This window comes from Panthera uncia (assembly GCF_023721935.1).
Source record: "Panthera uncia isolate 11264 chromosome C1 unlocalized genomic scaffold, Puncia_PCG_1.0 HiC_scaffold_4, whole genome shotgun sequence".
Lineage (NCBI taxonomy): Eukaryota > Metazoa > Chordata > Mammalia > Carnivora > Felidae > Panthera > Panthera uncia.
Genome location: NW_026057585.1, coordinates 27,035,044 through 27,061,696, shown reverse-complemented (window position 1 = coordinate 27,061,696; position 26,653 = coordinate 27,035,044). Strand labels below are relative to the sequence as shown.

The 26,653-nt window shown below is 35.5% G+C and overlaps 2 protein-coding genes across 9 annotated transcripts in view; one reads left to right on the top strand and one right to left on the bottom strand.

Moving 5' to 3' along the window:
• Window positions 1-1,169: 1,169 nt before the first annotated feature.
• On the bottom strand, window positions 1,170-20,768 carry TMED5 (transmembrane p24 trafficking protein 5). Of its 2 annotated transcripts, XM_049618466.1 has the most exons (6): window positions 20,580-20,768; window positions 14,302-14,399; window positions 7,981-8,164; window position 5,990; window positions 5,852-5,905; window positions 5,195-5,256 (listed from the first exon to the last, which is right to left on the bottom strand). In XM_049618466.1, exons 1-6 carry the CDS (start codon window positions 20,766-20,768, stop codon window positions 5,195-5,197), a joined length of 588 nt encoding a protein of 195 aa, XP_049474423.1. The 2 variants fall into 2 exon arrangements, with proteins under 2 accessions (XP_049474422.1, XP_049474423.1); XM_049618465.1 differs by lacking the exons at window positions 5,852-5,905; window position 5,990 and having other exon boundaries at window positions 1,170-5,256.
• Window positions 20,769-20,871: 103 nt separating this feature from the next.
• Window positions 20,872-26,653, top strand: part of CCDC18 (coiled-coil domain containing 18) — a 119,303-nt gene continuing 113,521 nt past the window's right edge. For 2 of the 7 annotated variants that reach the window (XM_049618429.1, XM_049618424.1), the window contains exons 1-4: window positions 21,244-21,389; window positions 22,061-22,241; window positions 23,426-23,589; window positions 24,363-24,537. In XM_049618429.1, coding sequence (XP_049474386.1) covers window positions 23,456-23,589; window positions 24,363-24,537 — 309 coding nt within the window. In that variant the 5' untranslated portion in view covers window positions 21,244-21,389; window positions 22,061-22,241; window positions 23,426-23,455. The other 5 variants (XM_049618425.1, XM_049618427.1, XM_049618430.1 and 2 more) reach the window with 5 other exon arrangements.

The following is a 26,653-nucleotide window of genomic DNA, read 5'->3' as shown; positions in this document are numbered from 1 at the left end:
ATAAATGCTGGGTTGCATGGTAAGTGCATGTTTAATTTTATAAGAAACTGCTAAAATATTTTCTAGTGACTACCATTTTATATCCCACCAGCAGTGTATGAATGATCTAATTTTTCTTGCATCCTTGCCAGCATTTGGTAACTTTTAGAAAACAAAAGTTGACACAAAGTGTTACATTAGTTTCAGCTGTTGGTAATTTATTTTAGCCATTTGGGTAGTGATACCTCATGATTTTAACTTGAATTTCCCTAATGGCTAATGATGCCATCCACATATTTCTTCAGGTTGTTTGCCCACTTTATAACCAATTTTTTTTTTTTTTTTTTTTTTAGCTTTGAGAAGTTTTTATGCATTTGACCCTTGAACAAGATGAGTTTGGGCTGCACAGGGTCAGCTGTATAATCTAGTCTGTTTTCAGATAGGGAGCAGTTTACTTTTTCCAACCCCACAACAGGATCCTTAGTGTAGCAAAAGTTTTTACTTCTGATGAGGTCTGGCTTATCAGTTTTTCCTTATATGAGTCATGCATTTGGTGTCAAGGGTGAAAATTTTGTCCAGCTCTAGGTCCTGAAGATTTTCTCAGTTTTTTGAAAAGCTTTATAGGTTTTTACATTTAAATTCATGTTTTCACCTGTCTGTTCCAATTGCTGTAGCACTATTTGTTCACAAGGCTGTCTTTCTGTATTGCTTTTGCATCTTTATTGAAAATCAGTTGGACTTGTTTGGTGTATTTCTGGAATCTCTGTTCCATTATGTGTCTACCCCTCCACCAGTATCACACAGTGTTGATTACTGTAGACTTAATTCTTGATTCATTTTTTCTTTATTTTTCTAAAAAATTATCTTAGTCCTTTCATCCTGGTCTTAGTTTTTTGCCTTTCCATATGTTTTAGAGTAAGCTTCTCTCTGTCTACAAAAAAAACCTTGCTGGATTTTGATAGGAATGTTAAATTTACAGATTTAGGGAAGAATTGACCATTTTACTGTTTTGAGCCTTCCAATCCATGGAGCATGGTACATCTCTCTACTTGTTTGGGTCTTTGATCTTTCATCAACTTTTGATAATTTTCAGCATACAGATCTTGTACAGGATTTGCTAAGATTTATACCTAAACGTGATTTTCTTTGGAGTGTGATTGTCAGCAGTATTGTGTTTTTTTTGTTTCCAATTTGAATACCAAGCAAAATCCAGCAAAATAGAACAAAATGTGTCTTTTTAAGCTGTTGCCTTTTCTTTCAGCTTTGCCCTAGCAGTACTAGTCCTTTTGGAATTGAAGTAAAGGTAGGGTAGAAACATTAGGTTTATTAGTCCCTCCTTCCACTTGTTACCCAGTGTAGAAATGAACCCTTTGACATCTGATCATTATTGCCACTTGAGAACTTCCAGGAGTGGGAGTGTTGGTAACAGATTCTTCATTTTGCTGTTGACTCATGGTCATTGAAGACCTCTAAATTTTTCCCTGCTTGGCATTTTCTTGCTTTTTTCTTTCAGATACAAGATACAGAGTCCCATCTCAGTGTTCTATCTTTCATGTAACATCGTCTTAGGTGTGGATTCTTTATTCTATGCCCTTTTCCCAGACATACAGTAAAGTGTAGTCTAGCTCTAGTTTGTAATGACACAAACCTTCCAGAAACCCAGACACCTGAAAGTGATGGCAGTGCAGAAGCAGAAAGGTGCCTAAGGAATTCTATCAGCTTGGAGGGGAAGAGTGTCTTGTCTGGATGGTAAGGAAATACCAATAACAAACTAATTTCCACCAAGCATTGGACTCTTATGTGATTTTAACCAAGATTTAAGATGCTACCTAAAATGTTTCTATAGACAAAGAAATAGACTCAAAGGAAGTTTGATTTCTCAAGATCCCTCAGTTAGCAAATGGTCCAGGGATAATGGATACCACAATCCCAAGTTGTGTTGGTTAAAAATTAAGATTCTTGAGCCCTATTATAGACCTAAGCAATCAATTTCTGGGGTTGGGTTAGAGGAGTGGAACAAGCACCTTGGGTGCTTATGTAGCATTCCAAACTTTCAGAAGTGATGACCTTTGGCTCTTTTTTCCCCCCTCTGTATTTTGAGCACCTTATAGTTACAATGCATGTTTGGGCAACAGATGAATAAGAACACATATAAATGGAAATCCAATGCAAGGCAGAATGACATATAATAGGAAGTGCAGAGAACTATGGGTTTTCAAATGGAAGGGAGAGCACACAAGGCCAAGTATGAGATCAATGAAGGTTTTAAGGCTTAGCATTGACAATGACAGATAAGTAAAATTTCCTTTGACTGTAATTTTTATTATGTATATTCAGCATAGTATTCATTGCTCTTTTAATAAGGCTGTTAACAACTATAAAGCAATTTGAGCAACAATGATTATGTATTACACTTCAGATGAAAAGCTATTACATGCTGAATCATTTTTTAAATTTCAGATAAAGAATTTTTATTTAGGGAGGCATACAATTATAGGTACTCAATTTTTGTTAATTTTAAGACATAATAACAATGCTTAAGAAGGATAAACCTACTTAACAAAATTACATTTCAATTTGTAATTTATTTCCTTCCTATTTCAACCACTTCTTTACCTTCTATACCTTGAAAGAATAGCATATCATTAATGACCCAAATGCAAATGAGAATAAAACTCTAGGCCTTAAATATTACAGTATTTTAAGAGTTTATGTAACTAAACACCAAAGACAAAATCAGCCATTATGTGATAGCTTAATTTTAGCATAATTTTAATTTCAAAATTTAATACTGACATTTAAAAAACCACACGAGGCAGATAATCTGTATGCCAAAGAATTTAGTTCTTTGTTCACTGATTATACTTTTTTTGGTTAATACAAGTAACATTCTTAATCCCACTCTTCATTTTGTGCCTATAAAAATAAAATTGTCCTCAGTATTCCTAAATTCTTTGTTTTCCAAATAAGGCCATTATAAGGTAAGAAGTTACTGAATCACAGGTTTAAAATCAGTGGCATGAATCATACGTAGATGATGTAACAAATTCATTGTTAAGTAAGGAATCAGTACAGTACAGTAGCCAGCCAGAGGTAGAATTCTTAATCACAGTTTTATAGAAAAGATGCAGTAGTTTATATCTGCACTGTTTTATTAGGTATAGTATGGTAAGTTTGCTTCTCATTTTGAGTTTAACAGAAGGGGGGAATGGGACTTCATAGGCAATTATTGGCCCTTGTTTTGCCTGTATTTCAGGTGCTACTCCTGGACACATAAAAGCATTTCCTTGGGTCAGTTAAGGTAATCAATCCTCATTTTTAAAAAGCTTCAGAGTACGGATATCTAACCTTTGTTCTCCCAAAGGCATAAGAAGGAGGGAAATAAATCTTTTTGTACCACTCTGACTGTAAATTAATAAACCATTCTCTTGATATCATTGCTTAAGAATTCAAGCAGTACTAATGTACAGAGGGGTGCTATATTCAAACTTGTAAGCTGATTGTTTCTAACTCATATTTGTCTTAACCAGTATTACAAATCGATAAAACCTAAAAATTCTACTTAATGTAGCTAAATTACTAGTATACGAGTAAGACTCCATAGACCCAATAAGCAAGGATGTCAGAGACTTTATATAAAGTTATTCACATATCAACTCTAAATTTGGGATTCTGTAGGCTTTCAATCCTTACTTGAATGTCAATAAATAAAGTGATCAGAAAAGTAATTTAATGAAAGTTATAATAAAAGTTGTAATATGTTTACCCAGTGCTAAATCTTACAGTAGAGTTTGTTTCATAAAATATACCTGAATACTTATAAAAGACAATTTAAAACAATAAAACAACTGTAAAACAATAAAAGCCATGGCCAAGTATAGTTTCTACAATTAACTAGCATTTAGTCTGATTATTATTTAGGATAGGGTCATTAGTGAACCAATCAGATTCTAGATACTTAGTTTATTTAAGTGAACTTAATTTTGATCAGATGTTCTCAAGCTTACTCAAATTCTTCTTTATTGATTTTGTTATTTTTTTTGTTGTTGATTTTAAGAACTCAGAAAAAGAGATCTTTATTTATGTTAGGCCCAGATTTTTAAAGCAATATTTTCCTTCACAACTGTTGGTAATAATGTATTATCCAAGTCAATAATCATGTTAAAATTAACATAACACTGCTGATAGGTAATATAAAAGTATTTTTTGTCACATTTAATTTCAAAATTCTAGATCTTAGTTAAGGACTAGACAAAATGTGTCCCTATGGAGACTGAGCTATTTCATTTCAAGGAGAAAATTTTTCCAAATTTTAATAATGACTGAGCAATTTAAGAATTATGAAAATATTGGCCTTTGGGGACTGTAAGCTAAGTCTATAAAACTAATACTTTTTGTTAATATTTTAAATTGAAATATATTTGGTTATAAAAGTCTCACAAATCTGTTTTTCACAGCTATGTGTCTATTTACATTATAGGAGAGATACATATGTAAAAAGAAAAGTTGAGTTTTTGTTTTCTAAAGATTATTCCAATCTATGATTAGGTAATTCTCAGATGATTTATAACTTAATATACTGGAAACTTACACAGTTAATTTATAATTGCCACATTTACAAAGAAACTTCAATATATTGAAAACCTGTATTAATTTGTATTTGCCAAATTTACAAAGAAACTTCTAGGTAAGAGAATCTTTTAAAAACATTGTTTGGTGTTGCATTTGGGCCCAAAGCTCATTTATTTAAATCACCTATGACATTTGCAAAAGTTTTTCAAACTTAGGAAAATGCTGTTATTAATATGGCTTCATTCAATTATACCTATACTCTGCAAAATATTTGTTATATATTTAAGTACAACTGAAGCAATAAGACTACTTGCACAGATGAAAGTGAAGACTTTCCTTTCACATTAAAATTATACTTGCTTCACGCTTGTGGTAATACCTGAAAATCTTTTTTGAAAAGACTATTAATGGTCTTGGACTTTAACTGTAAGGTATATTACATTTTTCCATCTCTCTTTTTTATGTTAAGTAGTCTAGTTTAAAGTTTTAAGTTCTACTTTTCCTCTTATCTTCAAATAGACTCTTCAGCATATAAACTTGAATGGCTGACACTACCACCATTACCACTAAGTTAACCATAGACCAGAAATTGACTCTATCAAAGTTGCTTTCTTGGATATTTCGATCACGAGCTTCAAATGCTCTAAGCAGAGTCTGGATGTGACCGCTTTTGCTTAGTCTGGCCTTGATACTGTTGATGGATTCCTGGAGATAAATAAAATAATTTTACTATAAAAGAATGCTCAGTAAATTTAAGCCAATTTAAACATGTGATTCACAGTACCCTGACATTCATATTAGTTTTATATCCAAACAATTAAGGGACAGGTGCTACTTGGATTACCTAAAGATCTCTGTAAGTTTATGTAACAGTTCTCCTGGTTTATTTAAATTATTTTTTTATAAATAGTTATTTAACAGAGGAGCAAAGCTACTGTAAATTGAAAATAAATAATGTGAAAATCTATTTGAATGGTATAGTACCAGGGGTTTTACATACATTACCTCTTTCTCAGCCCTCACAACCATAAGAAAATAAACTAAGTTTTTAAAAAACCTAACTGATAACAGTGTTCAGGTATTTGTCTTTATATAATGCACTGTGGGTTTATATTTTCTTCTTTGAATGTTAGTCTGGCCCAGTGTAGTGTCTAGCAAAACACCCAATGTTTTTATCTCAGAAAATGTAGTGAAATTAGAAAATATTCCAATTTTTGATATGTATATTATACATCCCAAAGTATAAGCAAATCTATTTTTTAAAAAATGTTCCAAGATCACATTTGTAAAAGCTTATTACTAAGATGCACTCTAAATTGTACATCTTCTGAAAAACGTATTTTTATAGTAGGGTCTTGGTGAGAAGTGATTTGAAAACTATAAAAGGGCTATATGAATAGAAGATAAAATTGAGGTTTGAAATGATGTCATAGTTGACCCTTGAACAACATGGGGGTTAGAGATGCCAATGCCCTGCACAGTTAAAATTCCATGTAAATCTTTAGATTTCCTAAAAACTTAACCACTAATAGCCAACTGTTGACCAGAAGCCTTACTGATAACCTAAACAATCAGCACACTTTTTGTTATATGTATTATATACTGTATTTTTATAATAAAGTAAGCTAGAGAGAAGAAAACGTTACTCAGAAAATCATAAGAGAAAATGCATATACAGTACTACATTCCACTTACTAAAGAAAATCTGTGTGTAAGTAGATGGCACAGTTCAATTGCAGATTGTTCAACAGTCAACTGTACTTATGGCAAAAATAAGAAAATACTAGAAACAGACTTTCCTGGATAGTCATTTTGCTTAAGGTCCTCATTTAAGCAAAAACTATACTCAAAATTTCAGACTCTTCTGCTAAACCTACAAAACTACAAAGTGTAGTATTTATCATTTAGGCCTATTTGTAAAGAATGGTAACCTAGTAATGCAAATATTGTCTAGAAAAATAAAGAATTCAGATCCCCAAATAAAAAGATCATGCATAATTCTTTTCAATGTTATAGAAATGATACTCAAACACAAAATTATTTATTAAAGTTTGCTGTTATGAAACTAAATTTTGGGGAAGTAAAGCTGAAAGACATTTTATTTTTCTTTAAAAAGGACTTACAAGTACTTAAACCATATTTAAGTCTGAACTTGCTGGTCATTTTGTTTAACCATGTGAATGAATTCAATCTCCTGAGAATGCAGTGAAGTACTAATAAGAATAATGTAAGTACTACTGTTCTTGTTGGCAAAATAAAAATGGAACAATAAGTTAATATGATTGAGATTTTAAATATATATCTATGGGAAATGGTGAGATAAAAAACTGTTATGGTAAAAATTCATACCAATCAAACTTAATCCTTTCAGTTTGTATTCTTAGTAACACTCGTGGAAGAGCTAAGAAAACTAACATTTTTTTGTACCAGACACCATTTAAAGCACTTCTATACATGCTAGATCATATTTCATCCTCACAACAACTCTAGAGGTATTCTCTCCATTTGGCAAGTGAGAAAACCAAGGCTCTGAGAGCTCAGTTACTAAGAGTCACACATACACGATTGTTTAATTTTCCAACTTCGTAAGCTAACTGATCTACATATAATAGGTCTCTTCTATAATTTGATAGTTGCTTTCCTAATAAACCTCAAGTGATCAAAATACCGTATTATAAGAAGAAAAAAAAGTTAGGTTATAAAAGTATTAGAGGTTACACAGTTTCAATTTGCAAAACCATGTTAGTTTTCCTGCAGGAGTTTCTATCATACAGCTATATATGTTATTTACAAATATCACTCAGTAAATTCTATGATTTGATTACATCTATCTGTGGCTGAAGGTACTGACCTATTCCCCCTATCGCTAGTACTATTATTAACAAATAGTAACATGTACATTTCACTATGCATGTTAATGATAAAAGTATAAAGAAATTCAAACAAAGAAGCCATATTCTAAGAGTTTTTACTCCTGAATGTAGTCCTAGTTTCTGGTGACTGCTAGGCCTGGTCTGAGTAATTTAAACAGTGTTCCCAAATTAACCAAGTAATATCAAATTTCATGTTATAAAAACCATGCTGTGAGGAAAATGCCTCTACATCTTAAGGGTTTACAAATTACTCACTTTTATTCCATGTGCAAGTACACTATAGATCATTACATTCTTCTGTTTGTGAATATTCTAAGAGAGTTTCAGAGTTAAGAGCTTATGTTCAAATTCTATTTCCCTCCTCTCTAGTTATATGAAAGAAAGATTACTTAAGCTCCCTAAAGCACAATTTCCTCATTGGAAAGATGGAGATAAATAGTCCTCAGAGTTCATAAGTAAAGATTACCTGAGATGATGCAAAGAAAATGCTTATTTCTGTGCCTATCACATAGTCAGGCCTGTGGATAATTTTTATTTATTAAAAGATCATACTGACCAGGATATCTTCCAGTTTCATATCCAACATGTCTGTGCCAGTAATATATTTCTTCCAGTCCTCTTGTTCTTGCATCTGTTCTCCCATATTATCCAGGATTAATTCAAAGAAAATCACCTTCTCAGAAATGGTGCTGAATGTATTATCAAAGCAGAACATGTAGTCACCGTCTTCAGTCTCTATCCTGTGTTAAAAAAAGTGTATGTCTTCAGTTATCTGTACTTCTATTTAGGATCAAAGAAAAAATTCCTATAGATAGAAAAAGAAATAACATGGTTTACGTTAGTAATTGGACAGTTTGCTGACAGCTTAGTATTGAAAGATAATTTATGATTTCTTGGGAAAGAGGTAACTTGTTAATATCCATGTGCTTGGCATTGGCTCAGGAAATTATGGTAAAAGGTCTTGACCTAATTTTTGGAAAAGGATAAGATTAAAAACATAGATACATGATACCTCAAAATGATCTTTAATATTTACACACTATTAAAAGTAACTTATGAGTCAATTTGTATGCAAATAAGACCACAAACTTCCCCTTCAATTGAGATAACTCTAACGTGAGTTTTGTTTTCAAAAGTAGTGATGGGTTGTTCCAAATGCTTTTCTTCCAGGCCTCCTACAGATTAAGAATGTTTTTATAACATACTTTACAAAGGTTAGGATGAGGTCAGTAGCCAACAACCAGAGCTTTACTGTCAGTGGCATTACCCTTTACTGTGTAAATGCCACTCACATCTGACTTATACTTTTAATCTTGGTCTCATTAGCTTCACATTCAAGATAATTGGCCTGGGCACAGTTACTTTAGCAAAGTGGCTTCCTATTTTTTTTTTAAACTTTAACAAGAAAAATACTGCATAGGCTAATGACATTTACTAGTGCCGGCCACAAAAACCACTGAAACTGAGTTTTAGTTTTTGTTGGGACTGGTTCATGGAAGGTTGGTTTAAATGATTCTGAAATTTTATTTCCAATACAATGGATTGCTTAAACTGAGGTACGTGTATCATTTTCTATAGCCTTGTCACTACAGCATGTGGTTCTCCTCTTTTTAAGTCAGTCCCCATCTCTTCCACCTGTTTCCAACTTGAAGCATAAGAGATAAGTACTCAGTAATTTGACTGGATTTTAACATATATACTATACATAAAAAATACTAAATGCTTATCTACCCCCAATAAAAAATGCACACTGCTTTCACATATTCTATCTCTTTTAATCCTTACCATCATATTTGGAAGTTAGGCATAATTGACCTTTTCAAGGTAAGTAAAATAAGGTTCACATAAAATACTTGCCTATGATCACATAAGCCTGTCATACGCATAGACGAAGTTTGGTTTTGACTCTCGAGTTAATTGATCTTTCTTTTCTGTAATACTGTTCAGAGCCTGTCTGCATTCTTTGTGATCTCCTCAGCCATGACAAACCTTTGTCTTTGAGGATGTATTTAACCTTTGGAAGAAGCTTGAAGAATACTGGCAAATACAGTGGGGAACAATTTTAAAAGGAAAAAAATGTTATGACTATTTGTAAAGTATAATTCAATGTTAATCACTTTTTAGTGTAACTCTTAATTTTGTTTAGTCTTTATTTTATTTAACTCAACTTTATTTAGCCACTTTTAACCCTGAAATGGATAAAAAGGGGAAGCTTTCTGTACCTACTCTTTTTACGTGTACAGATAAAGACACAGGTAAAAAAATTGGTTCTAAAATTTCACGGGATGATGAGGCATAAAAGTCTAGAAAGGGTGCATGGGGACAAGGGTAAAAATGAAAAACGTTTGAGAAGCACTGACATGTATGAACTTATGCATGTGTATGAAAAAAAAAGATGTTTACTACTTTATAGTCATTCCTATACTAATCTCTTTCTAAATCTGTGTTAATTACTTTTAGTAGAAAGGAACTTTATTACTACAAATGATACAAAATATTACCAAATAAGAAATGCAGTTAATTTTCCTTCCAATTAGAATAAAGAACATAAGTCATCCAAAATTAGTAAGTTCTCATGTAAGTTAGGGTGGTATTAATTCAGTTGTCTAGAAAAATACATACACACACACACAAAATTTCTCATTCCCAAAAGTGCCAGCCAATAGCTGTTACTTAAGGTGTTTGTAGCTCTGGAGACATTTTTCCTAACCCTGCCTTCTGGAAGGACAGTATTTGTTTTAAGGATTTAACAAAAAAACTATTTCAGTGTCATAACAGCTATTTTAGTTGCCTTAAAAAAGTTAATATAGCTAGGGGCACCTGGGTGGCTCAGTTGGTTGAGCGTCCAACTCTTGATTTCAGCTCAGGTCATGATCTCATGGGCTCTGTGCTAGCAGTGTGGAGCCTGCTTGGGATCCTCTCTCCGTCTCTCTGCCCCTCCCCCCTGCTCTCTCTTTCTCAAAATGAGTAAACATTAAAAAAAAATTAGAGGAGGCAGGATAGATCAAAATTCTTGCTTTCTGGGCATCTGGGTGGCTGTCAGTTAAGTGTCTGACTCTTGATCTCAGCTCAGATCATGATCCCATGGTTGGTGTGTTTGAGCCCCATGTTGGGCCCTGTGCTGATGGCAAGAAGCCTGCTTGGAATTTTCTCTCCTCTCTGTTCCTTTCCCACTTGTGCTCTCTTTCTCTCTCTCAAAACAAATGAATAAACTCTAATAAAAGAAAAAAAGCAGTGTTCCAAAAAAAACCCAAAACAAACAATTCTTGCTTTCTACTATACAATGCTTAGAATATTTCTGGCACATAGCACTATGCAAGTACTAGCTATTACAATTATTCGTATTTTTTTTTAATTTTTTAATGTTTATTTTTGAGAGAGACAGAGACAGAATGCGAGTGGGTTAGGGGCAGAGAGAGAGGGAGACACAGAGTCTAAAGCAGCCTCCAGACTCTGAGCTGTCAGCACAGAGACTGACGCGGGGCTCGAACTCACGAGCTGTGAGATCATGACCTGAGCCGAAGTCGGACGCTCAACCGACTAAGCCACCCAGGAGCCCCCAATTATTCGTCTTTGTTAACCAGTGTATGTGGTAATTGATAGTAAATACTAAATACGTCTATGAATGAATGAGGGGGAAGAATATCTCAACTATAATACTCTTTTCAATAACAATACTCTTATTTTTTATTTTTATTTAATTTTTAGATTTTTATATATATTTCTAAATTTTAAAGTTTTAATTTTTTATTAAATTTTTAAATTTTATTAAACTGCTTTATTTTTTTTTTTTAACGTTTATTTATTTTTGAGACAGAGAGAGAGCATGAACGGGGGAGGGTCAGAGGGAGGGAGACACAGAATCTGAAACAGGCTCCAGGCTCTGAGCTGTCAGCACAGAGCCTGACGCGGGGCTCCATCTCACGGACCGCGATATCATGACCTGAGCCGAAGTCGGCTGCTTAACTGAGCCACCCAGGCGCCCCAAAACTGATTTATTTTTTAAATTTTTTAAATCTTTATTTTTGAAAGAGAGAGAGACATAAGAGTATAACTGGAGAGGAAGACAGAGAATCTGAAGCAGGCTCCAGGATCTGAGCTGTCAGCACAGAGCCTGACGTGGGGCTTGAACCTACAAACTGTGAGATCATGACCTGAGCCAAAGTCAGACACTCAACTGACTGAGCCACCCAGGTGCCTCTAAAATGCTTCTTAAAATGGCACTTTACCTATGCAGAGCTCAGGAAAAATCTTTGTATAAACCATTAATACAGAAATAGTAATTTAAAAAGTCAGTTTAGATTGATAAACTGGGAACTATGCTTTTTCTTTGATAGTTATGAACAGAAACTAAAAGTGTAACTTATCTTTAAATTTGAGACTATAGAAAATATGTAGAATTTCTGCCATTTTTTTCCTCCAATTTCCTCCTTTCCTTTAGGAATAAATTAAAATGAACTGTTAGGAAGAAAAGGTATCTTGCTTTCTTGTACAGAATTACCTCTCATTAAACCATTGGGAGAAAAGACTGAGTTTATAAAAGTTCACATTTATTGAGTTCTTTAGATATGCCAGGCCACTGTTCTAAGCACTTTATATGTATTAATTTTTTTTTATTCACCACAGTCCTCTGAGGTACATGTTATTATTTTTTCTGTCGTTTTACCAACTTAACATTTATCATGATCATTTTAGCAATAAAGAAACTGATGGGAATGCAAGCTGGTGCAGCCACTCTGGAAAACAGTATGGAGATTCCTCAAAAAACTAAAAATAGAACTACCCTATGACCCAGCAATTGCACTACTAGGCATTTATCCAAGGAATACAGGTGTGCTGTTTCGAAGGGACACATGCACCCCATGTTTATAGCAGCACTATCAACAATAGCCAAAGTATGAAAAGAGCCCAAATGTTCATCGATGGATGAATGGATAAAGAAGATGTGAGATATATATATACACACACACACACACACACACACACAATGGAGTATTACTCGGCAATCAAAAAGAATGAAATATTGCCATTTACGACTATGTGGATGGAACTGGAGGGTATTATGCTAAGTGAAATTAGAGAAAGACAAAAATTGTATGAGTTCATTCATGAGGACTTTAAGAGACAAAACATGAACATAAGGGAAACAAAAATAATATAAAAACAGGGAGGGGGACAAAACAGAAGAGACTCATAAATATGGAGAACAAACTGAGGGTTACACGAGGGGTTGTGGGAGGGGGATGGGCTAAATGGGTAAGGGGCACTAAAGAATCTACTCCTGAAATCATTGTTGCACTATATGCTAACTAATTTGGATGAAAACTTAAAAAAATAAAAAGTAAAACAAGTTAAAATAAAAAAAAAAAAAGAAATTGAGGCATAGAGCACTAGAGTAAGTTAATGAAAGTTACACAGCTAGTGAACAGTGAAACCAGTATTTAAAACCAGGCTGTACAACTCCCTCTTAATCACTACACCAAATTTCAAACCTACCTTCTAAAAATTAGATTTAAACAAAAGTTTATCTTTAGTTATATTAACTTCTTAATATATTTTTTTAAGTTTTTACTTATTTTGAGAGAGAGAGAGCCCTGCAAGTGTGTGGGCATACAGCACTTGAACAGGGAAGGGGCAGAGAGGGAGAGAGAGAATCCCAAGCAGGATACGCACTGCCATCACAGAGCTAGACTTCAGGCTTGATTCCACGAGAAATGTGAGATCATGACCTGAACCGAAATCGAGTGTCAGATGCTGAACATACTGAGCAACCCAGGGGCCCCTATCCTGCTTCCTCTTAATAAATGTGTATCCCTGCAGACTTAATTAACTTCTCTGAGCCTCCTTGTCTGTAAAATGAGAATTGAGGAATCAAGGAATCTCTCATAATGAGCTAGAATGATTAATTTAGAAGCATATAAAATGCAAATCCTAGTTTATGGCAAACATTAGACTGTACCTGCTTTTCTTCTAACTGCAAACTCACAATTTAGTTTTAATGCAATGAGTAAACAAAGTGCTGCAGTAGAATAATAGAATGGAAGAGGGAAACACACAAGATATGAACAAAGAGAAGTGAGATGTAAGAGAGCATATATAGCCTTTTGTTAAACTCTAAATTTGTAACAAGTTATTTTCTTCCTTTCTGGCTTCCTATGGTCAGATCTTTTATTATCATATCTTCTAATTATCTAAGAAGAATGAGGCCTTAGTAAGAGGCATACATATACAACACATACGTACAAAGACATACTATACTTTTTTTTTTTGAGAGAAAGAGGAAGAGACTGAGTACAAGCAGGGGAGGGGCAGAATCTTAAGCAGGCTCCATGCTGCCAGTGCAGAGCCTGATGAGGGGCTCGTTCTCATGACTGTGAGATCATAAGAGCTGGATGCTTAACTGACTGAGCCACCCAGGCATCACTGTACTTGTTTTTTTAAGCAAAGGAACAGTGGACAAATATGATATAGCCAACAGCTAAAAAAAAAACTATAGCCTAAAAACTATAAAAAAAACAAACCCAAAACTATATACCTAAACAGTAACTTAAAATGGAAAGGTTGTGCTAGCTAGAAAAACAGGTTTAAAATTCCACAACAGACTGAATTCAACACCTAGGGCACATTCATCCTATTTAACCAAAGCAAAGAAAGAAATTAGTTAGGATTAATACAATATGCCTAAAAAAAGGGAAAAAAGTTAAAGGAAGACATTTTAGTTTATACTAGACCACTCTCAAAGACTGCTTAAAATGTTCATATGGAATCATTTAATACTAATGTTTAGTATCATCAAATGTGCTAAATTTCCCTGCCTTGCAGATAGCCCATTGGTATTATTCAGCCCAAGAAACTCAACTAAGGGATTACTACTTACGTGTGAACTCCATCTGATTTTCTTTGTTCAAAAACTAAGGTTCTTCCTTGTGGAGAGGCAAGATGGAAATCAATATCTAATCCCGCTCCATCTAAGACCTGTAGAAAAGCACAAGAACACATTATATATAGAATAAAAAATATATGAAGTAGATCATGTGATGAAATGATTATCTTTCTAAACCTAGAGAGGTAAGAAAGTCAACAAGATGCATGTAAGGGCTAGGAAAGAGCAGAAAGACCATCCATTCAATTCCATTCATTTCCATTCATTTTTGGAACTTTCTTACCAATTCATGTTGCCAGCATCTAAATTTAGGCCTTATAAATATTACTGAAATAATCTTCCTAAAATGGTGCCTTGGTTGAGAGGCCCTGTAGAGTGGAAAGAAACACGAAGGGAGTTCAAATGATAGACCTTACCTAGGTAATTTAGGGCACACTTATGTAACTTTTCTGTTTATCTTCAATAAAATAATAATTAGCTATTTCTTAGCACAGAACTCAAAACTTCCATGATCTGACCCCAACTGACTTAAGTGTATTCACCTATTATTCCCCAATATGAACTGAATATTCCAACTAGGTTGTTTGTTTACTGGTCAAAGAACACAATCTGTTCCTTTACAATCCCAAAATGTCCTGATGACGATGATAGCTAACAATTAGAGTGTATGCCACACATTGTTTTAAGTGCTTCATGTGGTTTAATTTCCTCACAACAATTCTAAGAAGCAGGTCTTATTATTATCATCAAGACATAAATAGAAGAACCAATCAACCCAACAAACAGAAAACAAACAAACAAAAAAGTGAGGCATACAGAAATAATTTCCCCAAGGTGATACAGCAAATGAATGGCATGGTCAAAACTTGAACTCAGCAATCTGCCTCCAATAGCTAATCTTTTTCTTATTTCACTCTATTTTGTTTATTATTTTTTCTGGTGGCTTTAATGGAATGATATAAAAAATTACCTATTCCTGTGCTCTACTTACTGATCAACAGTAGTAGTTTCAAATGGCTAGCTAAATATACAGAATTCTTTTTCTTCTTTACATCCCAATAAAATGAAGAATATATATAATGATATAAATATTCCATAACAACACTGGAAACCAATAGCTATCAATCTCAACATTCTCACTGAAACAGACTAGAGACACATTTGTTGAAATCAGTGCCCCACGGAGGACCTGGGTGGCTCAGTCAGTTAAGCATCTGACTCGATTTCAGCTTAGGTCATGATCTCCCAGTTGGTGGGTTTGAGCCCCGCATCAGGCTCTGTGCTGACAGCATGGGATTCTTTCTCCCTCTCTCTGCCCCTCCCCATCTTGCACTCTCAATATCTCTCTCTCAAAATAAATAAACTTAAAAAAAAAAAAAAAAAAGAAATCAATGCCCCATTTTTCATGTTATTGGTTTTTCTGAGAGGATTAAGTTCTGAAAAAATAGTTAATATACACAGACTTTAAAATGTTTCCTCATATGAATATACATCCTCAGAGAAATTCAGGAATGTGTAACCCATAAAAAATGAGGTTCCTAGTATGAAAAATAAGCTCTTAAAAAGATTAAAAAATGTTGCCAAAATTTATTTAACAAATGCTATGATAGCAGAATAAATATGGATAGAGACTAAAAATCAGCAAACTGGAAGGAACCACGGAATTCTCAGAACAAGGTGAAAAAATAGAGATGAAAAGTATGAGGGAAATTTTAAGATCATTCATGAAGAACAGAGCTAAAGATTTCAAATATCTAACAAGCATTTCAAAGAAGACAACCAAGAGAAATGAAGGGAGGAAATCATTAAATAACAGAACAAAAATTTTTGCTTCAAAAGATAAAAATCTTTGTAGACTGGAAGGGACTAATAGAGGTGAAGCAGGATAAATGAAAAAAAGAGTAAAAATCCTACTGACTTTCCCAAAGGATTTAAAAAGAACAATCTAGAAACTTCCAATGATAAGTAGTAGAGAACTGCAAAATAAGAAGAACTGGGGGATGGGGACACCTGGATGGCTCATTCTGTTAAGCGTCTAACTCTTGATTTCTACTCAGGTCATGATCTGATGGTTGTGAGACTGAGCCCCTCGTCAACACAGAGGCTGCCTGGGATTCTCTCTGTCTGACCCTCTCACACTCGTTCTCTCATGCTAACTCTCTCTCTCAAAAATAAATAAACTTTAAAATTGAGATTGGCATCAGAATTCTTATCTATAATACTAGATGCAAAAAACCATAATGAAGCCATGTCTTGAATGATCCCAATTAAAAAAAAATATTTGATAAAGTGAAAGCAAAAAGTAAGTACATTTTTAGATGTCCAAGGACTTAAAGTATTTTAAAAGAATTATTCAAAGAATCATCCTCTAAAAAACTAAAAAAAGATACCCATTAAATCAGAAAATAAGAGATCTAACAAAACTAAACAAAGATTTCAGTAAAACAAAGTTTAAAAGAGATTATTGGTAGTGACTGTCAGGCTTAATGAAATTGTTTAAAATGATATTTAAGAATACAGAATATACTTAAAAATACATAAAATACAATTTTAAGATGTAAAATATTTATTTAAAAAAATAATAATCTGAAACTAAACTTCCTGATGATTTCACTGAAAGATTAGTGCCACTTTGCCTAGTCTGTGCTGTTGCTTTAACAGTCGTTCGGTTCCTATAAGGAAGGCTTTCTTCTGTCTTCTTCCTCAATACGTGGCACATGTATTCTTTTTACCAATCGCCTTGTTCCGCTCACTCCTTTTATGCCTAATAAAACTGATTTTTCTATAGATCTGAACTCTACTTCTAAAATGTCTTCTCCGGAGGAGCCGGGGTGGCTCAGTTGGTTAAGCATCCGACTTCAGCTCAGGTCATGCTCTCATGGTTTGTGGGGTGGAGCCCTGCGTTGAAGCCCCGGGTGGGACTCTGTGCTGACAGCTCAGAGCCTGGAGCCCTGTTTGGATTCTGTGTCTCATTCTCTCTCTGCCCCTCCTCAACTTGCGTGCGTGCACTCTCTCTCTCTCAAAAAAAAAAAAAAAGAAAGAAAAGAAAGAAAGAAAGAAAGAAAGAAAGAAAGAAAGAAAAAGAAAAAACTGGAATGTCTTCTCTCAATTTCCAGATGAAATTAAGTCCTCCCATTAAATACTCTCATAGCTGTATATACTTACCTTCATTAGAGTTACAATTTACACTTATGTAACAATTTGATTCCTGTTTCCACACTAGATTGTATGAGTATGAGAACATGCACTATTTTTTTACTCATCATTGTATCCATAGCGCTTAGCATAGTGCTCACACAAATTAAGCACTCAGCAATGATTTAAAAAGTTAAATGAATGATCTATTTTAGTCATAAGATATGTGTATTGACATTTAAAAATTTTAAGAACTGGGGTGTCCTTGGGGCGCCTGGGTGGCTCAGTCGGTTAAGCCGCCAACGTCGGCTCAGGCCATGATCTCACAGTTTGTGAGTTCGAGGCCCGTGTTGGGTTCTGTGCTGACAGCTCAGAGCCTGGAGCCTGCTTTGGATTCTGTGCCTCCCTTTTTCTCTGACCGTCCCCTGCTCACACTCTGTGTCTCTCTCTCTCTCAAAAATAAATAAACATAATTTTTTTTTTTTTTTTTTTAAAGAACTGGGGTGTCCTGGGTGGCTTATTCAGTTAAGCATCTGACTTTGGCTGGGGTCATGATCTCACGGTTTGTGGGTTTGAGCCCCTTGTGGGGCTCCGTGCTGACAGTGAAGAGCCTGCTTGGGATTCTCTCTCTCCCCCTCTCACACTGGTACTTTATATAAAATAAATAAGCTTAAAAAAATCATTAAAAAGTTTTTAAGAACTTAATAATATAATGTGGGTGTGGTCAATTATTTTAGAAGTATCCTCTTAACCTTGAAAAGAAATGGTTAAAATTTTTCAATATGTCACAGTAACCCAAAGGCAATGTCTGCAATGTCTGTTCTCTGATATTTTAAAAATGAAAACAAAAAGCAGTAGCTTATTGTTATTGGAATATTAATCATGGAGTTGGAAAATGCACACAAAAAGTTGAAGATTATCCCTTATCCTAGAAAGTCCTCCAACATTGTCTAGGACTACAGACATTAAATGATTTTCCTCCCCCCCCTACCCAAGAACAACTATATTGTTTAGGGGGAATGCAGTGGGGGAACAGTCCCTTTAAGAGTGACTAAAGATGGAAAGTGTAAAGCTAAATGAAGCTAGCTATTTAACTCAGGAAGTGTAAATGTAGAAAAAAACTAACATTCAGTGCCTATTTACTATGTGTCAGGAATGACCTATGAACAATTATTTACATTTTTTTTCAAATCAACTCTATGAGGTAATTACTATTATCTCTATTTTACAAGTGAGAGGTTAAGTAACTTGTTCAAAATCACATAGGTACTAAGTGACAGAGTCAAGATTTCAAACCAGGCATTTTATCTCTAGAAGTCTTATATGATAATCACAAGAGGTCAGTAGTTAATATACATTTCCTCCCTAATACCTGGATTAATACTAAGGAATTTTTGAATAAGACAAATTGTTTTCTTACCTGGATTATTTCACTAACCCCCCGTTGGTTTCCTTGCCTCTAATTTCGCCCTCCTTAAATCCATCTTCCACACTGTACCCAGTGACCTATCTGAAAAACAGTTTTGACTGTTACCATGCTGCTTGTATCTTCAATGGCCCTTGTACAGAACAAGGGCAAAGCCATGCCTGTATGGCTTCATGGCCCACGTTGGGTTAAGATTCATGATCCTGATCCATCCAGCCTTCTGACACCTCCAATCTCTTTTCCTTCTACTTGCACCCTAGACTTTACAGTTTTAAAGTCTAATAAAGACCCAGCACTCGTGTCCACATACTGCCCACCAACAAAACATACTATGCATATACTATTCGTTTTGTTCCTTTTCCTGAATTGCCCCTCCTTCCTTGCATTCTTGTCTCACTTAAGCATCTTTTTAGATTCAAATTTATTTTCTCCAGAATTCTTTTCTGAAACCCCAGAGAAGTGGCTCTTCTCTACAGCACTTAACAATACTTTATTGAAATTACCTATTTATTGGCCAGTGTCCCTTAAATAATAAGATCCCTGAAAACAGGAACTTTTTTTTTTTTGTCCGTGTCATCGTGGGTCTTCTCGTCCACACTCCTCCCACATCCCCCCACCCCCGACCCTCGCCAATTACTGGCACATGGTAAATGAACTTTTGAACCACACTGGTAATCAATAGATGTTGCGTTCTAGTCTCAGTTTTGCTCACTATGTAACCTTAGATACTGCGCTATTGCTTTCCTTAAGTATCTATAATTTAATTCTAAAGTTCCTTCCGATATAAATTCTACATAACTTTTTATTTTGCTCTATACGTGACAGTAACTGTTGTTGAAAAGATTCTTTACATCAACTTAAAAAAATTAACATCTTATTATAAATTAAGTAATTTGTGAAAAATTAAAAGGCGAACCACACCAATGCATCTTTTTTTGCAGTGCTATCTAGAAACATCAAAATTAGCTGTGTTGAACTAACAAGATTTCTTCTAAGAAATTATCCTCTACCACGATGACTACATCAATTAAGGCAAATCCCTACATATTATTATGCAGATACTAAAAAGAAAACAATGGGAGAAATGCTTACAATACTGAACAAAAGGTTATAAAGTTTTAATATACAATTAGATATTACCTGGCTTAAAAATAAATATCTGAGAAGGAAATGTACCCTTAAATACATCAATAGCTCCTTTCAAAATATTCCAAAATCGGATTTAGTGATAATCACATGTTCACAATTCAAAAATCCTTAGCTGAAGCAATGACAGTGAACATTTATAATACCGGAATTGGGTGAGCGTGGTGGGGGTAACAAAACAAGTGTCATCATCTCCTCCAATGACGAAGAAGAACGTGTTATCAGTCCTGTATTGCGAAATTCCCAGTATTCGGAGCATGTGCTGGTTAGCAAGGCGATGGGTGAATTATGAAACAAAGAGGGAAACCACCGAGATCACCAGTATTGGCCTCTTTCCGACCAGAGGAAAGAGGAGAAGGCGGGTAGTGAATTCCAGGTCCCGCCTAACTTCTCGGTCCCCGGCCCCAGGAGAACCAAGCCTCGTGCGCCTGCGCCGAGCTGGCAGGCCACCCAGGCGGCCCTCCCCTGTTCACCACCCCGGCAGTCCACAAGAAGTTTCTAAGAGGGTGAGAGGCGAAGACGGTGTAGCTAGGATAAAGGAGGCTGGCTCACTCTCCGCACTTACTTGGTACTCAATCTCCAGCGAGGCCTTCAGGGGCATGGGCTGGTAGAAACACTCCTTCTGGCCGGCCGGAAGGGTAAACGTGAAGTCGCTGTCTAAGGAGGGAGTGAAGGCGGCAGCCACCGGCAGCAGCACTGGGTACAGAATGGCCAGGAGGAGCACCGGGAAGGGCAGCCAGATCTTGACGCCCATCCCTGCCGGGGCGATCTTGGGCTAGAAGAGACGCGGGAGGTGTGCGTTACTGGCACCTAGGCTCCGCTTTTCCTCCCTGGACTCCTCGTGGTTGGCAGGGAAACCTGAAGCCTGAAGCCTGAAGCAACCCCAGGTGGTGGCCACGACGGCGGCACAGGATCCCTCAGAGCGGGAAACACCGGCCTCCAAAGGGTAGGGACCGAGGGGCGGGGCCAGCAGTCCTTTTCCGCACCCGCCTCGGCCTCGGCCCCCTCAAGCCCGGCGTGAGCGCGCCCCGCCTCACACTCGAGCGGCAGGTTCCCATGGCTTCCCCCACACCAATGGGCGTCTTAGAAGTAATTGTGGGAAATGTAGTTCGGAGCGAGCGGGCTTGGATGCGCTCGCTGATCACTATCCCCGACCGACCCCGCGTCGTGGCGTCACCTCACGCAGAGCCTGCGCAGGGGGCGGGTCTGAGGCCCGGGAGGCGTGTCCCCAACGGCTCCCGCGGCGGTTCGAACTCCGTGCGGCTGTGGTTCGTTTGTTCTCCGCGTGAAGTGTTTGTTGCTTACACGCCCCGAGCTCTGTAGAGGGTCTTAGGCTTCCGAACGCGGATGAGAGCGCGGTGTGCGCTGTTGTCAGGTGGGTCTGTCTCCCAACTACGGCTTGGGTGGTGACTGCTCCTTGGAGGGTAGAAACAGGCCTACCTGGAGTTACGTTCCTTTCCCTCCCAGCACCCTCGAAAGCGCTTCGTTTTCACCCTTAACTGCGCTGACTGCTCTGCAGGGTTGTGTTTTACTTGAGAAATCGGGGAGGGTTAGGGTTAGTTTTTCTCTGCTGCTTCCAGATGAATGTAGGATTAATTCTGTCAAATTGAGAGTAGTTGATAACAGGACAATACAACATAAATCTCTGATCTCCTTGCCAAATGAGGAATCTTTTAAGACTACAACCCATCCTATTACTTGCAAAGTTTATAAAGAACACCTTGTTCTTCGGTGTTGATGGGTATGCGTGCGTAAAGCTACAAACACGTTATTAGGGCCAAAAATACTTTGCCACGTGTGTGAGAATAGACTTTTATAACTACTGTAAGTTGGAGGGAAGAAAAAAAATCTTTGACAGTAAATGCTCTAATAAGAAAAAAAGTTAAAAAGCAAATATATTCGTTGGTACTGAAGTGTTAGGGAATTGTTACATTAAAATACACAGATGTTGGACCCAAAACCTGATTTAGTTGAAACGTAATATTGAATGGCATTTTAGAATTTACCCAAATTGTCTGTACCCTTTTTTCCTTCACCATCCTGTAGGAGGCTAGAGATGTTGAAAAGATAGAGCACAATGGGGACCTGATCCACTGACTTTTGTACGGGAGAGTCTTCTCACTTAAGCAGAAACAAATTTGTGCAAACGAAAGGGGAAAAAAGAAACATCTTCTCTGCGATGACATAGCGTCTCATTTAATTTCCTGCCACAGTTTCTTACAATAAGGTGAGGGTTTTCTTTTTAATCTTCCTCCTTACATCTGAGAAATTTTGAGTGGGAAGTAAATTTACCAAACTATTTTGGCTCAATGAAAGGAAAGAAGGGCAATTAGGGAGTCATCATTTATTCACCGAACATACTGAACTTCTGCAAGTGCCTTACAGTCCTGAACATAATACACAGGACTCCTAACCTTTTGGAGCTTGGGATGTGGTCAGAATTCTAGAAGGGTAATGAGAGAGAGATGCTACAATGACAAAGGTAAATGGGATTTGAAAGAAGAATGTAATTTTAAGATGCAGAAAGATCTACAGGAGTAGTAAAGATTTTAAAGCCTTAGTTTTTATTATATTAGTTACTAATATATACTTTGAAGCAATGATTTTATGTATTAATTATTAATAACAAAATGTGGCCCTTAGTTACGATTTTTTATTTGCAAAGGTTATTTAGTAGAGAATTTCACAACTCCAGAGATCGTCATCAGTTGAAGAAAGAAAAGCTTTTCTTCATGTATTTCTATGAGTTAACTTGCTAAATGCCATTTTGATCCTTATGGTTGTGATGTGACTGTGTGTGTTTTTTAAACCTTATAACCATTTTAAATAGGAGAAGGAGTTAAACTTTACTTGGTAATAAATTGCTTTTAAGAAAATATGAATGATTATAATGATACCATTTTTATCAGGTTTCCGGACCTTGTAACTTGAGCATGTAAGTTCAAACAGCTCATATTGAAATTGATTTATAATAAGTTAGAAATTACAGTGCAACATAATTAAAAGGTCTTTGGATCCTGATGACTTCGGTTCAAATCTTGTTTCTACCATTGACAGTTTGTATGACCTTGAGTAAATTATTTAATTTGTCATATTCTTAGTTCATCTTTAACGTAGAATAAAAGTACTTAATGCACACAATTGTTAGAAAGATTAAATGTGCTTGGAGAAGGGGGACTAGAATAACTAGACCCGGTATATAATAAAAAATTGACTCACTGAAATTCTATTGAACTTTCCATTTGCATGGCTTTACAGTGCAGAGAAATTCCTTGTTACTGGGGTTTTGTTTTGTTTTGTTTTAAATTACTATGAAAGATTGCACATCATTTGAGAAAACAGAAAAATAATGAGTTAAATTCTATTATTGTGAGAGTATTTTGACTGACACCACAGATTCTTTCCATCAAGGTACAAGAAATTCATTTCATTTTTTAAGAAATGGAATCTAGTTCATCAGACTACTGTAATAAAGACCATGAAGAAGAAAGTTTGCTTGCAAATGTTGCTTCTTTAAGACATGAACTGAAGATAACGGAATGGAGTTTGCAGAGTTTAGGGGAACAGTTATCCAGGTAAGTAAGTAAAATCATATGTAGACTTTAGAATATGACTTTATGAATGTAAAATGTATGAATTTCATTATTATATATTTTGCTTCTAATAATATTTACAATAGGAAATAGTTTTTCTGTAATTTTTAAAAAATATTTATTTTTGAGAGAGAGAGAGAGAGACAGAGCAAGAGCAGGGGAGGGGCAGAGAGAGAGGGAGACACAGAATCTGAAGCAGGCTCCAGGCTCTAAGTTGTCAGCACAGAGCCTGACACAGGTCTGGAACTCACAGATTGCGAGAGCATGACCTGAGCCGAAGTCAGACACTTAACCGACTGATCCACCCAGGCACCCCAATTTTCTGTAATTTTTAATGTAACCCTTGGTTTTTTGGTTTTTTTTTCAATATATGAAATTTATTGTCAAATTGGTTTCCATACAACACCCAGTGCTCATCCAGGAAAAAGTAGAAATATTAGGGAAGTGTTTGTACATTAAGTTGATACTTTTACTATATTAGGACTCAGTATAAAATATATGTTTCGGGGTTAATCTTTTATTATTTTGACTTTTTTTTGAATCTTAAGTAATTCTAGCGTATAGAGCCTCTAGTTTAAAACTAATTACACTTTATTAAGAAATTTAGTTGTGACATTGCCTTAAGTTCAGAACTGAATGTGATTTCCAGCAGCACTTCAGGTGCTTTTCTTTCTGTTTTCTTATTTGATGTATAGAAATTGGAGTGAATACTTAAATCATCTAGGAATTAAAATGTATTTTTCTTTTTTCTCTAGTGTTAGTCCAAGTGAAAATTCTGATTATACCTCTAATCTCTCAAGGTCTGAAAAACTCATCCTGGAAGATCTTTCTCTGCCTAACCAGCTTGGACTTCTGAATCACACACCTTATAAAAAAGTTTGTAAAATGCCCAGTGGCCGTACTGATTTTGAAAAAAAAACAAGAGATAAGGTTATTGTTTTTAGACCTGTCTACATAAAAGTAGTTTTGGTTTTAGATCTGTCTAAAGATCTAAAGTTTTTTCTTTAAATGTCTTATGTTTTCCATAGTCTTTTATCATCATGCTTAAGACTCATTGAATTTAAATGTTATGGTTCTTTTTGTGTCCTAACAAGAAAATAGTTGCTTTGGTGTGTTGCTCTATTTTTAAACTTCTATATTTATTACCTTTTTGCAATTAAATGGCTTGCTTTCCTAAGTAAATTGTAACTCCTGTGATTTTTGGCACTATCCCATGTACGGAATAGGTAATCAGTTATTTATTCAGTGGTTAAGGTATATTTACCATATTTAGCCTGAATCAGGTGCTATATGATAACATGGTATTGTTCTCTTCATTATCCCTGAATTTTGTGGATGCTCTTCGACATCTTTACTAGTCTGGAACTCTCTCTCTCTCCATATTTCGTATTCAATCATATTGTCCATCTCACTGTGTTTACCTTTCTTCCTTACTCAACCCTTTAATCTCCCATTCCACTCTCTTCCTATGCTCTATTGCCTCACAGCCAGCATGCATATATAGATACAGTTGCATATGCACTTCATCATCTTTTCGAATAAAATTTTGTCTTCCTACTTCAGAAAGCTAACAATTGAGATGTTTTTTCTTTTTTTTTTAAAGTTTATTTAGATATTTTGAGAGAGAGAGAACATGCACACGCACAAGTGGGAGAGAGGCAGAGAGAGAGGGAAAGAGAAAGAATCCTAAGCAGGCTCCACACTGTCAGCGTGGAGCCCCATGTGGGGCTCAAACTCATGAACCATGAGATCATGACCTGAGCTGAAATCAAAAGTCCGATGTTTAACTGACTGAGCTACCCAGTGTGCCCCAAGAGGTTTTCTTTTTGTAAGGAAGCTACTTAATGAAGCAGTGTGAGCCAGCAATTTAGAAAATAAATTCAAATTCCATGTCTACAAAGATTATGTAATTCTGGGGGCAAAAAAATTTTTTTTACATTCTGGAAAATTGACCTCTATCCTAACTCAAATTGCTGATCAGTTTTGTTACATATATGCTTTATTTGAAATCATTGTGTTTTACCTTAAGCAAAATCAAAAGACAGATGATAAATTGGAGGGGGAAAATATTGGTAATGCCTGTTAAAGACAAAGGGGTAATCTCTTTAATATGGGAAGAGCTTCTAGAAAGAAGAAAAGATAACCCGATAGAAAAATGGGCAATAGATATGTGTGAAAAAGGAAATTAAAATGATCTTCAAACAAATAAAAAGGTGTTCATTCTCATTCATAATAAAAGGAATTCACAGTGAAACTAAGGTACCAGTTCTTAACCTATCAGATTGTTAAAACATCCAGATGTTTGATACCGTGTTTTGTGGTGAAATTAGAAGGAGATAGGTGTTCTCATACATTGCTGGTAGGAATGCAAAATGATATAGCCCCTGTGGAGGGGCATTCGGTAATGTTTCCCAAAATCACAAATACGTTTACTCTTGATGTGGAAATCCCATTTCTAGAAAAATACCTGACAGGTATGCCTGCATAAGTACAAAATGAAACATTGTTATAGCAGAAGATTAGAAATACCTCAAGTGTCCAGTAATAGGGGATTAGTTGAATAAACATGCAATGGAAACTGCAGCTGAGGTGGGGGAGAGAATAAAAGAATAGACTTTCCAACTATATTAATTGTGGAGAGATTGGCAGGATATATAGTTTAAAAAATGCAAGGTACAGAATGACCTAATTAGAATGCTAGATTTTGCATAAGTCAGTGTGGGAGTGGGTAATTTGTATTGCTTGCAAATGAATGTGGAAACACTAGAAGACTGGGCTTAGTTAAGACCATAACTTAGTAACTCTGTAGTTAATAACTGTATAAGCAGTTCCCTATTTTTTTTTTTTTTTTTTTTTGCTGTGTGATTGGTGTTTTATAAATAAGAAACTTATAAAAATGGTTACCTATCTACTAAAAATGGGAATGAGGCTTCTGTATGTTTTGTATAGTTTTGACTTTTGGATTGCATAAGTATATTACTTTTTCAAAAAAAAATTATGTCTTGAAAACCTCAACCTTCTAGAAAATTAATTTATTATAAAATAT